At 30.0% G+C, this 13,814-nt stretch overlaps 2 protein-coding genes across 10 annotated transcripts; one reads left to right on the top strand and one right to left on the bottom strand.

Moving 5' to 3' along the window:
* Positions 1–2,903: 2,903 nt before the first annotated feature.
* On the top strand, positions 2,904–7,984 carry Tbc1d7 (TBC1 domain family member 7). Of its 3 annotated transcripts, XR_012991754.1 has the most exons (7): positions 2,904–3,308; positions 3,410–3,759; positions 3,840–4,124; positions 4,213–4,342; positions 4,467–4,615; positions 7,151–7,430; positions 7,582–7,984. XR_012991754.1 is itself a non-coding variant. In XM_076309327.1 (5 exons), exons 1-5 carry the CDS (start codon positions 3,267–3,269, stop codon positions 4,560–4,562), a joined length of 903 nt encoding a protein of 300 aa, XP_076165442.1. In that variant the 5' UTR covers positions 2,905–3,266; the 3' UTR covers positions 4,563–4,710. The 3 variants fall into 3 exon arrangements, 1 of the variants encoding a protein (XP_076165442.1); XR_012991753.1 differs by lacking the exons at positions 7,151–7,430; positions 7,582–7,984 and adding an exon at positions 6,157–7,117 and having other exon boundaries at positions 2,905–3,308; positions 4,467–4,640; XM_076309327.1 differs by lacking the exons at positions 7,151–7,430; positions 7,582–7,984 and having other exon boundaries at positions 2,905–3,308; positions 4,467–4,710.
* Positions 6,102–12,882, bottom strand: LOC143145700 (hippocampus abundant transcript 1 protein). Of its 7 annotated transcripts, none has more exons than XM_076309325.1 (8): positions 12,569–12,882; positions 9,314–9,538; positions 8,710–9,111; positions 8,410–8,631; positions 7,916–8,199; positions 7,499–7,796; positions 7,238–7,373; positions 6,102–6,912 (listed from the first exon to the last, which is right to left on the bottom strand). In XM_076309325.1, the coding sequence occupies exons 2-8, from the start codon at positions 9,446–9,448 to the stop codon at positions 6,806–6,808; spliced, it is 1,584 nt and encodes a 527-aa protein (XP_076165440.1). In that variant the 5' UTR covers positions 9,449–9,538; positions 12,569–12,882; the 3' UTR covers positions 6,102–6,805. The 7 variants fall into 7 exon arrangements, with proteins under 7 accessions (XP_076165440.1, XP_076165437.1, XP_076165436.1 ...); XM_076309322.1 differs by having other exon boundaries at positions 7,217–7,373; positions 12,483–12,863; XM_076309321.1 differs by having other exon boundaries at positions 7,217–7,373; positions 9,314–9,453; positions 12,483–12,863.
* Positions 12,883–13,814: the final 932 nt, after the last annotated feature.

Here is a 13,814-nt window from a genome sequence, read left to right as displayed (position 1 = left end):
CACAATTATTATACTATGTATCATATTCCCGACAAATGGTAACACGATAAACGATAAAAATATGTAACTATGTGTATATGTAGTTATAATAAATTGGATTTTACCGATTCTGCAACTGATATTCGTTTGAATTGAACGACATGCGTCATAGCGTCCATTCCGCGCCGCTGGTACGCGTCCTCTCCTTTCAAATTCAAATCAGCAACTGTAGCAGAAAAAAGAGACATATTTAAAGCAAATGTATACAGGAAATATATTTCTATTGCAATTGGAGAACAATTAAAGCCGAAATACATTGAAAAGAGGTATTGACACGATTGGCGTCGGTTGGAGATCGAAGAAAAAGTGTTCGCGAAAATCTGATTCAACTTTTTCCGCGATACCGATTAAATTTATAATGAAAAGTATAAGAATATTGAACAAATGTGGCAATCGAGCAGATTAGAAGCAATTAGATGTAATTAGGTTCCAATACGCACCTTGTTAATGTCGAAACTAATTGAAAGAGATCCAGACAGGTCCATACAGGTCTTGACAGGTCAACTTCCACGGAACGAATGATGACCCCGGCGCATATTGTCCCGCGCAATTAACCATTGAAGTGGGGGATGGGAATGATAATGGCGGACGGTTCCCTTCGCGCCAAAATGTACATATATGTCCATACATATGCGAGGAACTGGTTGGATGCGTAGAACTATGTATTTCGATCATGACATTGTCGATCAAAAGGATACTTTAGGTAGAACTCCCAGCTTTAAAAAAAAAACCCATACCATTTTCCTAACATACGATGAAAAAACGCTCGTGTTTAGATCGTTTTTCGATGAATTAACAAAAGTGTGGGTTTTTAGAAGAATCTGCCCGGAAGAAGCCAGTTCAAAATGAAATCACTTCAAAGTAAATTCAATTCAAAGTGGAAATAAATTCAAAATGGAACACCGTATTGTACAAAAATGTAATTAAAAGAAAATTGAATAAGGGGAAATTGTTTCATCGAGTGTTCGTAAAAAACACAGCTTTCCTTTAATATTTGCACACTCTCAATTACATTTCATGTTCGTGAAATACTTTCGGGAAACGTGAATAATTGTAATTATTAGAAAATAATGGTTGAATTTAAAAATTTTACGTTAATGTCTTTCATTATTAGATTTGTAATTATCAAACAAAGTTTTGACTAATCATTGCTTATTTAATCTTTGCACTGACCGACTACTATATCAAGTTTAGATGTAACAACATTCAAATTATAAACAGTAAAAGATGAATATCCTTATTCATGTTATCTACCTCGTTTATCCGTTAAAATCGTTCGATGTGATCGTGGAATGTCATGGCGCCACGGCTACGACTCATGCGCTACAGTTACAATTGGCGATCTATTACAGAAAGATTAATAAATTTAAAAATACTTATCGTAATAAATAGTCGCATCAGAATTATCCAATAAGTTAAGTCTAAGTATTTTTATTAAAATTGTAATTTCATTCAGAGGGATGAACCATATACGTATCAATTGATACGGTAAAAAATGAGAAACAAACGCGAAAAGAAATTAAATTTCTTCATCGTGCTGTTTGAATTTATAATCAACAGTATATTACTATTAGATAAGGAACCGGTGGAAAGAAAACGAGAGTAATAATAATGATTGAAAGCATCATCTAAGGTATACACACCTCTATACTCGCAGATTTATCGATACATGTCACCTCTTCGACATTCACGGGAGGAAAGAGGATCTTACACAGTAAGTTGTCGAGTCTCTGACTACGCAGTGAGTGGGGTAGATCCAACCACCCAATCAAATACGTAGTTCACATTGATATTACCTTCGGCGGGTAGAGTAACTTAATTTGAAAAGTTATCAAATGAAAACACAAAAATATCAAGCAACGTTTAAATTTACATTCACATATTACTAATTTACATTTTTAGTGACGTCTATTTTGTATGGTGATAGGCACAAATGATTTACAGAGACAAATAGATGTTGCAAGCAATACTTTTCTACGTTACATAATTCAAAGACTTGTGAACCCCGTTACCATTCCTGTGTCGCTTGCAACGTTATCTATTCAACTGGAATGAACTACCAGCGCTACTAGTTATAAGAATTGAAATCAAATGTGATAGGTGAGGTAGCAAAGCCTTTGATATAATAAAATACCGACCATGTAAAATATCAATCCTTTTTTGAGCAAGTTATAATAGATTATCAGGAAAGTAATTGCAGTTTTCCAATGAGTAACATTTAAAACGTATGTGTACCATATGTTTAGAATTTATGTTTATTATTATGCTATATACTATTTGAATGTGTAAACGTCGCTGTATAATAAACGTGTATGTTCTTTTGTTCATAATTTATTAACACCGAGCTAATCGGTTGTAAATTTAAATTAATTTTATAGGATATACGAATAAGTATAATATTGTAACATAGAACATTTTTGTAACACGTATGAAAGTTTGAGTATGTCATGAAACGAACGAACATGAATGTATATCATATATTTCAATAAATTCATTTGGTGTAACACAAGTAGTTTGTCTTATTTTTCAAATCTTCCTTGATTTCCTTAACCTGATCCTAAATTGTAATCAAAGGAAATGTTTAATTTTATCGAGAGAAAAATAATTGACACGGACAAATATGAATCATAGTCGATACCTATGAGTTGTCTTTGACAGTAATTTTTCTCTCTAAAAAAATTATAAATTAAATATTGGCTTTTTTATATGAAAAATATAATCTATATGCGTATTTAAAAAATTATAAGAATTAGACCAATGTTAAATTAGTGTATTACTTACTTAAAAAACATGTCAACACAAACAACCATAACAAAGTGCAAAGCCGCTGAAATCGGAAATTTCTTTGTTGTCAAACGTTCTAAATTGTATTAATGCTTACGCGGTCATCAGATCACCTTTTGTAAGGCCAATATTTCAAATATTGTTATTGGTATAATATTGGTCTATATCTCGTTTTTACCGCAATCCTTCAGTCCGAGAACCACAAAAAATATTGCCCGCAATGTCTATTTTATAACTCATCTGTGACGATAACTAGACAAAATATAATATCTAGACAAATGGTATCGATCAGTATCACGGTCTACTCTTTTGTATAAAATTCAAGAGGAGAAGTGTATTGTGAAGTTATGACCAATGACTGTTGTTTCTTATTTTGAATGCGTTAATTGTTTTGAAACCATTAAATAATTATAAGTAACTTTCAGAAACTCGTTAATAAAAAAATGACAGATGAACGAAATTTTCGTTCATCTTATTACGAGAAGGTAAACACTTTTGAGCAAGATGTTATTTCAATCCATGTAACATAACCAATATACAAAATTTATTAAAATAACTCATTAATCGTGTGTATGTTGAAATATAGGTGGGATTTCGTAGCGTTGAAGAAAAAAGATCTTTGGAAATATTACTTAAAGAACGACCTTTTGATAAAGCAAAACTAAAACAGTTTTGCTTGCGGTTTACAGTTCCTACTATACACAGAACTTTTCTCTGGAAAATTTTATTGGATATTATACCAGTTTATGTAGATAGTCATAAATTTATAATGAATCAAAGAAGAATAGAATTTCAAGATCTACAAAAAGCATTAAAAGTTACTAAGATTTTGGACAATTATACAAAACCTCATTTAATCGTTCTTACAATGTGGTTATTACGTACAAGAAGAGCAAAACTTGATATGAATGCCCAATTAGAAATTCCTTTGCACAGGTCTATCTTTATTTTAAAATTATGTTCATTGTAATTATAATGTGTTGAAATGTACTTACCAATATGTATTTTCATTATAGAGCTATGAGTCGAATGGCTGAAACATTGTGGCATATTGTCGATAATGACACCCATGAAGAAAAACTTGTAGACACATATTGGATATTATGTGGCCTCTTAGATCAAGTTCAGAAATTTCATAAGGAAGTAAGCAGATTACAAGAATGTACTTGTACTCTATTAGAAAGAGAAGATTCAGAATTGTATAAACACCTTATTAAAATTGAAGCACTTCATGGTATTCCGTACGATGTTTGGTTTTGTTCATGTTTTGCCGGAACAATATCTGATGGTTCTATAGCAAAGTATGTATTGTATTTCAATACGATTGAAAAAAGAATTTTAAAAATTTAATAAATATAATTATAAGAAACTTATATCTAATTATTACAGAATTTGGGATAAAATAGCTGTAGGTGCATACAGAATATTAATTTTCGTCACTGTTGTCACACTAACTACTTTAAGGCGACTTTTACTCAGATGTGAAAATATGGACAATGTATTAGATACTATTAGCAATGTATGATGCTTATTATATATATATATATTTTTTTACACACACATGCGCGCGCGCACGTATGTACATACGTATGAATGTATAAAGTAGAATAAGCAATTGATTCTCTGAAAATACTCTTTTTCAGATAACGGAAGAAAGTTCGGAATTAATTGTCAATAAAGCAATTGAATCTTGGCAGCAAAGTGGTTCGACAGTAATAACTATTTCGCAAACCAATTAAAAAGATTTCAGACAGTAAAAACACCTTTTAAAGAACAATGAAATATACAAAATGTAAATATGTAAAAAGGTTTTTAGTGTACGTGAAAATTTCTGTTTGTATAATATTGGGTCCTTGTATCTTAAAAATAATTATTTTTATTAATGCATTCGTCATACATTTTACATATACAATTACTTAATTTATTGAGGTGTTAAGTCTTAAACTGGATTTTATTACTAATATCGTGATTCCTTCGTTTTCTTTTTTGCAATGTTATGTTACAACAGTGATAATGTATTCCAGTGTATAACGGCAAGTTATTAAATTTCTAAATCAGGCAAAAACATAAAATTGTTGCATTTTATGCTTGTATTCTCCAAGAAATTTATCACATAATATATTATGCGCTTTCATGAATTTGTATAATGTTCTTTATCGTGATCATTAAAGTAATTCTGTCGCGTGTTTTTAACTTGTGCAATTACAATGGAATTTTATTCCACAGTTTACCTTAATGATAATATAAAAACAATATTAAATTTCGATATGCATAGCACTTTTTAATATCAGAATAATTCCAAGCAATGGAATAGCACTGATAGATTAAAACGTCCAAAGATCGATTAAACTTTCTTTTGAACTTTTACAAAAGAAATAATATATTGTGATTTATATACATTCTTTCTAATTTAGAAAATAGAAGGATTCTTGGAGAAAAGTGAGATCATACCAAATTTTATTTCTTGCTCACGCATTGCACCATATTTCATGGATTCCTATTGCTTCTTAACATTACAACTTTTGAGTAAATCTTCTGCTACTATTCATTCTTTGGTTTTTAAAGGAATTTGAGTATCCTCTTTTACTTCTTAATTACCTTGTAACAAATGGCGGTAATAACTTCGTGTATGTTGAAAAATTATAGTAACGAAGCTAGATTTACTTCAAGCATTTTGAAGAAATTTTTATGCTTTAAAATCATGTTAGCAATGTGCAGAGATTTTAATACATGATTAAACTTCATCGTCATAAATCGATACTAAACAATGTTGGCAGATTTTTAATTCAAAAAGTTATACTATGGCAATGCACATATAATTCTGCAGACACTAATTCTCTCATAAAATACAAGTGAAATGCACAAATACACTACACTATTGTTGTATTTCCTTAACATCAATGACTCCAATTTATAACATGCACATTTTAACATTAGGGAAACGCTGCAAGCGTTTAATGAATATTGTTTGCAACATTCTTAATTAAAATGTACCACTGCCTTTGAATGGCAAAGTATAATTTCATATAAATTGTTGTTCTTTCTGATTAAGGCCATTGCATTCATTCTGCTGACGTCTAATTATTAAAATAAATATTTTATGCAAAGAAAATAATTAACGTACTTTACAAACATCAGCTAACTCCAACTAGGTATTATATGTAACTGAAAACTTATTCTCTATTTTAGCTATATAGAATTCATTTACAATGTCTGTTGATTCTTTCTTGTATTGCACTTAACTTTCAAATTTAAAAGGTATGCTTAAAACAAAGGAATGCATGAAAAATGAAACAAAATATATTCGCAAATAAATAAAATTTTGTTTTTCAGACACGATTCACAAAAATATTATGGAAACTATCCTAAATTCGAGTTGCATGATATGTGTGATCAAACTAACAGGTGCTTCTACCTTAAATTTAAAAAAAACTGTCAGCAATGAGTAACGTGTATGATTAAAAAAAAAAAAGGAATTTACATAAAAAGTTCTATAATTTGTGTTATAAGTCTAGTAAAAAATACTGATTACAACTTTCATTCATGTCACAGTTTTATGCTATCGGCAAACTACATAAACTAGGAGTCACTGATAAACAAATCAAGGTATCCAGTGCTTGACTTAATACAAGTTGATATTACAATCACTTTCTTTTTTAAAAAAGCAAATTTAATTTTTTATATAACAAAACACCTAAACAGATTGAATTCTGTTTTCATTTCAACGTACATGTTCATAAAACAAGCACTGCTCGTAAAAATCTTTCATAACCTAAACATTAAGAAGATTGATAATCCTAAAATCAAACTCAGTTATTGACTTAAAGATGTAGTATAATACAATATAGACAGCTCTCTCAAAGTCCTCGTAAAGTAGATGCACTTGATAGTAACGACCGCTTCTCTAAACACAGAGTTTTGTCACTGGGCATGGATAGATATCCCTCTTCTTTACTGTGTCTTGTCTTAATTTTGACAATAGCTATAGAGCAGCAGAGTTGCAATTGTCGACTAGAGGTGACAACGGTCCTATTTTCCCTTTCCCGCTTCCCAATTTGTCTGCCTCATAGTGTACGTCCAAGGACAAACCTTAAATTATAAAAATGTGTAATATAGTGTACAAATGTTTTGGCAAATACATACAATATAGCTATACGTAGTGCATGTCAACTTTAAAAGAACGTACATATATGTTATATAAAATATAGATGTATTTTGATTATTTTGACGATTAATATATAAATATATTATTTTATATGTTAATGATCTCTGTATTTTATAGCAACATTAATATTCAATGGTAATTCTCTTCTTACTCAATCAACAGATTCAAACAAAAACCACCACCAACAATACATCTGACTTTTAACATAACTGTCAACCTTTAACGTACATTTCTGATATGCGTATTTACCGGAGGGCCTCCGGGAGGTGGATGGATGGTGCAACGGTCCTGTTGGCATTGTGTTTGATTCGGGTATAAATGCAGCTACCAGTAATGCGCATATCACAAGTAATGCACCAAACACAAATGGTGGTCCTGGTACAAGCTGAAAGTGTCATTTCTCTGTTTAAAACATTTGCATAAAGTGTTTCGTGTGAACAAAGTTATTACCAAATAATTATTTTTATACAAAATTTACATCAAGAATATTTCATTTATAATAAACCTTACCTGGGTCACTAGCTGTGGCATAATATCAAGATGTGTGGCAGTTCCTGTTTTATTATTTTCATCTAAAGGAGATGGTTTTGCAGGAAGGGGAGAATTATCGTTGAGATCAACGCGAAACAAGTAAAAGATGACTCCAAACATTGCTGGCCCAAGACCATTGCATAATCCACGCATTCCAGTTACCATGCCTTGTACCAAACCCTGCTTATCAGCATCAGAATGCATGGATATGAATGCAGAAATTGCAGGATATGTAATACTTGACACAGAGGCAAGCACTCCAGCAGCCCACATCATCCTTGAAGTTGCAAAAGTATTTCATAGAATTCAAGTATTTCTGTTTTTTGTTATGTAATATTCTATTTAGATTCTATATAAAAATTGTTTTATGAATATAAATAAAAAATATTACATTACCATGTTTGGGAACCAAAGCCAAACCACATAAGTTGTAACATCTCGAATAAAAGGCCTAACATTATAGTATGTTTACTGCCAAGGATCCTTATTAAAGAACCCAAGACAATCTGCGCACCAACGCTTAAGACTCCCACCACAGCAATAAAAATTGCTACCATCAAAGCAGTAAATCCCATAACCTTAGTCAAATAGACAAATATACAACTATATTGTCCCGCTTCAGGAAGATAGCTCAGGAACACAGTAATACACAACATTAAGATTGTGTGATCTTTACCAACCTAAAACATTATAAATAACATTTCTATACTCAAAATTTCTCATATAACACAAAAATGTGTTTTTTATATAATCTTAACTTACATAATTCATTTAAAATAGAACACAAGAATTCGCAATTGCAAAAATACATCTATTTTTACACTCAAACTCGCTAATTTGGATTGACTTCAAGTACATTTCCTTTATATATGTTATAATTAATTACTTGCCTTTCCAAGGTAAGCAAAAGGATCTGCCTGCTCCCAAGATATAGGTGCTGGTGGACGAGCTTTTTCAGGCAAACTTTCAGGTACAGCCACTAATATAAAAAACACATCCAATACCGCAATAGCAGTTGCTAATGCAACCACAAGATTTTCTCCATATTCTTTCATAATATAATCTCCTAATGCTGGACTTATTACCATACTTGCAGCAAAAGTTGCTGATACCTAATGAAATATATTGATGAAACAAATATTTCTTCATTCACATTTTTTTAAACAAAAAGTTAGTAATATAATACTTACCATACCATATGCTGGGGATCTTTGATGTTCTTCTGTAACATCAGCAACATATGCAAATACCACTGAAAATGTGCAAGCAAAGACACCACTGATGGAGATCATAGCAAAGAACCACCATGTGTTAATGCTCATTAGAGGAATCGGCGCACATGTGAAGGCTACTGTGATGAGTAGAAAGAATTTTCGACCCCACACATCAGACAAAGCACCGATTAATGGTGCAGAAAGAAATGACAAGATTCCTTTAATGCCCATTATCAAGCCATTCATCAGGAACGTATGATTTGGAAATGTGATATTTAATACAGAGATAACAGGCATGGTTAATAAACCCCATGCAAAAAATTCCAAAAATATTACAACCAGAGCATGGTACACACTTGCCTCTCCAATACCAGAACTCTGAAAAACAAAAACAATAAATCATATAAATTTATCCCCTCTAAATTAGATAATAAATACACAATTCATAAGCAGCCATGATATCTATTTGCTGTACCCAGTGAATATGGAACAGTAAAAAGATAATTTTATACAACATAATATCATAATCTTCTTTGGATTTATCAAAACTATAAGCACTTTGCAAATTGTGACAGCTGACCTTAAGATGCCTGTAGCATTGCTGAGTAAATGTAAGAGGAGGTGTGAGTTTAGCAATAGCATGTTCTTGGCTGTTGTGAATTTCAGAACAGGAAGGGCCCAAGCCCTCTGCTTCGCCTTTTGCCCCAGGGGGCATGACCCCTAAGAAGTGTTACTATATATATTTCTTTCCATATTTATGATTCTATCAATTTTTCATTTATCAGTTGTTCAGATCCATATAATACTGTAATGAATAACCTTGTCTTAGCACCATATCAATTTCGCATTTTCAAATGTTCAACCTAATCTTCGTTAAAAATTATTTATTAACACTGTGCTTTTTTAATTATGTTTATGCATAATTCCAATTCAAAGCTTTATGTCTGTATTTCTTTTTTTTAAATTTCTTGCAGTACATTTAAACTTTACATTTGCTTTTATACAAGTTTTTATTGTATCACATATACCATTTTGTCTAATGAAATATAATCTATTTATTTATTTGTATGGCTTATATAGATTGTATTAATTTAGTAATGTATGTATAAAATAATTGAATTAGTAATTGCAACAAGCTTCTTTCTTGTTTCCATGATACTAAGTTCTTATTATCATAAGTTGTTATTAACAAAAGTTAAACAACTAGATTAAAAATATAGAATATCACTTATTAAATGAACAATATTGTGCATGTTCAATATTATTGTAAAACAATCTAATTAATTTGATAAAGTAAATAAAGTCTGCTATCATTGTTTATTGTAACAGCTTGAATTTCTTTGTTCAAATAATTCTATGAATTGTCTTTATTGTGACATGTTTTAGTCACACTTTAAATTCTCTTTTCATTTAAATAAAGCATACTGCCCATTTCTGTTTTCTTTTTACATTTCTCAACACAAAATCAAAGAGTCTTATACTGACACAAAATGTTGTATCAAAACCATTATTATTGAATAAAATATCCAGGCATGACCATCTCAAAAGTATACCTTTTATGTTGTGTATACAGACTTATTGAAAAATTTTAAGTTCTTATCACATATTATAGTCTTAGCAACTTTCAAGGGCAGCTTATTTATAAAGCACTACATTGTTAACAGGTTACAGTTTAGAAAAATTCAGGAATTCTTTTTCTTTACATAGTGCCATTCAAGCATTTCTGTCTTAAACATTTCTCTTTGTTAAAAATAATTGTCATGTTTTTGTCAAGCATTATTCCATTCGTTGTTTGTTAATAATTCGATAATTAAATATTGTTTGGTGCGACATTACGCGGTTTTTCATTATTCCGGAAAGATATATTCACGTGAAATAGTCTTTGACATTTAAATTTTCTGTGAAAATCGTACCGTGAAACATTACGTTACAAACATGTCAAAAGAATGGTATGATCGGTAATGGATATCAACTGATCCATCGGGTGGAGTAATCCTTTTCGGATTTAACGTCTTTCGATGTCATAACTTATTGTCAGCACTTCGTCGTCGAGATTTTCAAGATCACATATTTAATTAACGGTTCTTCAGCTTTTATAGTTCACACTTTTACCTCTTTCGGTCCAACTATCAACAATTTTAACTATAGAAACCCTGGACCACTGCATTGCAACTCTAACACGACACCGAAAGCCCCCCCACTTTTCGCGATACACTCTATAGTTCTTTCGTCGTACCTTTACACTGCATCTAACCTAAAAATCTATGAACAGAATATAATATTCTGTTGGTCATGCATATATAACAACATGTTCAAACAAAAAATTGTTTCCTCTTTAGTAATTTTAAATAAATACATTTGTATCATTTACTAAGTATTCGAGAAGATTACTTGTCAACCGACACATTGTTGGCAGCTGATCAATATGCGCAAGAACGGTATTACTTGAAAGAGTTGTACATATATAATAATACTTTAATTAAAAAGAAATTAATAATTTAATATCATTTTAATAAAAACTAAATATATATTTTAATGGAAAGGTAAATGTATTTATAGTCATAAACATTCTATTTACGGTTTCGTAGATAAACCATAATGATAATAATTTTAAGTTCCTTGTTTTCAGAATTTGAATTTTTTCATAGTTATGATCATTGTTATAATATGTTAATTGTAAAAACATTTTTCCATATTTGTAATTGAAACATACATATGCATATATGTATATATTTTCTACTTTCAATAAAGTTGATCAAGGTGAACTTAAAGGTTACCATATTGTTCCCAAAAATACGTTTATTCTTTATGCATTAGTTAATTTAATTAAAATTAAATATTTAATTGTTTGTTTTCAATTTCGTTAATATTAAAAACATTTTTCACAGAATTCATAGTTGATAATGTTAAAAAGTTAGACAAATAAATGTACTTTCCCATAATTATTATAAAGAATTATTTATAATTTTTGTATGATAAATAATAATTTAAAAAGTATAAAAGTAAAGGTAAAAATGTAATTGAATAATAAAAATGTAATCCATGAAGCAAAAAGAATTGAAAAGAAGAAAATGATATAGTCTAAGGCAACATTATACTATTCTTAAGTTTTTTTAGTGATAATCTTACCAAATATTATCTTAAACAAGACCTAATGTTTTCTAAAGATCATTTTGTATAGATTCAAAACAATCTTAAGCTGTTTTTAAAGATAAAAGCGAAACAAAGAAGCTGGTTGCAGGTCATACTTCAGCAATTATAAAATATTAGGAATGTTAAAGTTGAAGTTAATTATAAAGAACTTATATTATATTTCAATGTTAATAATATTGTTACTTTATTGTCACATATTATAATTAGTATTTTATATTAGAAACAATAACAAAAAGTAGAAACTTTAAATAAATGTATATCAAGTTGAATAAAATATCATTGAAAATTTTGAACTTTTTACATGAAATGTGCAAATTGCATTTCACAACAGTCATCTACATGAAAATGAATTGTTCTAATAGATATGTATGTATGAATATGAACAAAGATTCAGCCATGTGTCAATGCTATATAATTACAATGTAATCACGCTAAAACTCACACAAAGTTTCATAAATTTGATAATTATATATGAAAAAGCATTTAACACGGAAAACTTTTCGTTGTTATTTACTATTTTATGTGCTACTTGACAGAAGATAAACACAGAATGTATCGTTATACACGTCATGCATTGAACGAAAAATCGTACTTACTTTCAATGCGAAATCAGAGGTAACACATAAAAGGATCAAGATGTAACTTAAAAATCTAATAGATATTAAACTGAATTATTCAGTACCGTAATGACCCCATCCTTAATAATGAATTTTCGGCTTCGTACGATCATGCCCACGACCTTCTTTGAGACCTTGGCGGGCATATTCACGCACTGCGCGCACAGACTCTTCCGCTTTTTCAGTTTCATTAATTCCTAAAAATTTGATGACACTGTGCGAATCATTTTTCAGTGATACCCCTCACGCAAACACAAAAGGCAATTCCAGTTTTAAATCGCTCTTATATTCGTATCTACATACTGAAACAATCCACATTTAACCATGTCCGTAGACTACTACAGACTACCAAGTAAGTGTAATATATTTTATAGAGAACATAGAATAGAAAGTATAGCGGTCATAGAATTCTCATGCGAAGCAAACGCCACTAAGCGGTAATATGACGAAACTTGTTACCTCATCACTTCTTATCTGTAGGTGCGATGCTTTTTCGTCAAACAATTAGCAAAATGTGCTAATAAAGTTAAACCAAATTTTTTAGAAATATATTAATATATTTATAGAAATTATAAATAATTAACAGAGAATTAATTATTTTTATGATTCTAATAAAATGTTCCATCGCTACTAATACAAATTTATATCTTAAAACTTGAAATTCTGAATTTAAATAATTATTTCTACTTTCTTTTAAGTTATATTACAAGTACATATAGATTTTGCAGCGATTTAAATCACATACTGAACCAGAATCCGGTATCTGCAACTTGAATTCATAGTAAAACTAAACATACCTATTTAACAAATTCTACTTTAGACGCGAAAACATTTGAATGTAGGTAAGAATTTTTCTAAGAAAGTAGTCAAAAAAAGTTTTCTCCAGAAAAAAATATTAGGCTGTTAAGATAATTAAGCCGTTATTCCAAGCCGTTTCATATCCCTGTGTCTCAAACAGAGAAACAAACTAGCATAGTGTAAAAGTAGCGATCAAGCATGGAATCAATGAGATGATTCATAGTCAAGAAAGTGACCTTAACCGGTCAATATTTCCTCTGACTCTAATGGTAAGGATATTTTGAAATAAGTCATAGATATATATAACATATATACATACCTTTTCTTTTGATTATCATATTTGTCTAAATTAAAAAATATCAGTATTTTATAATAAAAGAAATAACTAATATTGAAATAATTTTAGTTTTAAACTTTGATTTAAAAAAATCAATTGATATGTATTATCAAAAAATAAAACCATTGTAGTGGTTTTCAATAAACTACGATCAACTTTGTCTGATAACGTATCGT

The sequence above is a fragment of the Ptiloglossa arizonensis genome, chromosome 4 (assembly GCF_051014685.1).
Source record: "Ptiloglossa arizonensis isolate GNS036 chromosome 4, iyPtiAriz1_principal, whole genome shotgun sequence".
Taxonomy (NCBI): domain Eukaryota; kingdom Metazoa; phylum Arthropoda; class Insecta; order Hymenoptera; family Colletidae; genus Ptiloglossa; species Ptiloglossa arizonensis.
Note: the sequence above shows the minus strand (reverse complement) of the source record. Positions and strands in the feature narration are given on the sequence as shown.

Coding starts and splice junctions, on each gene's coding strand:
- Tbc1d7 (XM_076309327.1), top strand. CDS start 3,267: ATGACAGATGAACGAAATTTTCGTTCATCTTATTACGAGAAG. Junction 3,309..3,409: donor GTTCATCTTATTACGAGAAG/GTAAACACTTTT, acceptor GTTGAAATATAG/GTGGGATTTCGTAGCGTTGA. Junction 3,760..3,839: donor TTAGAAATTCCTTTGCACAG/GTCTATCTTTAT, acceptor TTTTCATTATAG/AGCTATGAGTCGAATGGCTG.
- LOC143145700 (XM_076309322.1), bottom strand. CDS start 9,448: ATGCCCCCTGGGGCAAAAGGCGAAGCAGAGGGCTTGGGCCCTTCCTGT. Junction 7,374..7,498: donor TGCCACAGCTAGTGACCCAG/GTAAGGTTTATT, acceptor TGACACTTTCAG/CTTGTACCAGGACCACCATT. Junction 6,913..7,216: donor TAAATACGCATATCAGAAAT/GTACGTTAAAGG, acceptor TTATAATTTAAG/GTTTGTCCTTGGACGTACAC.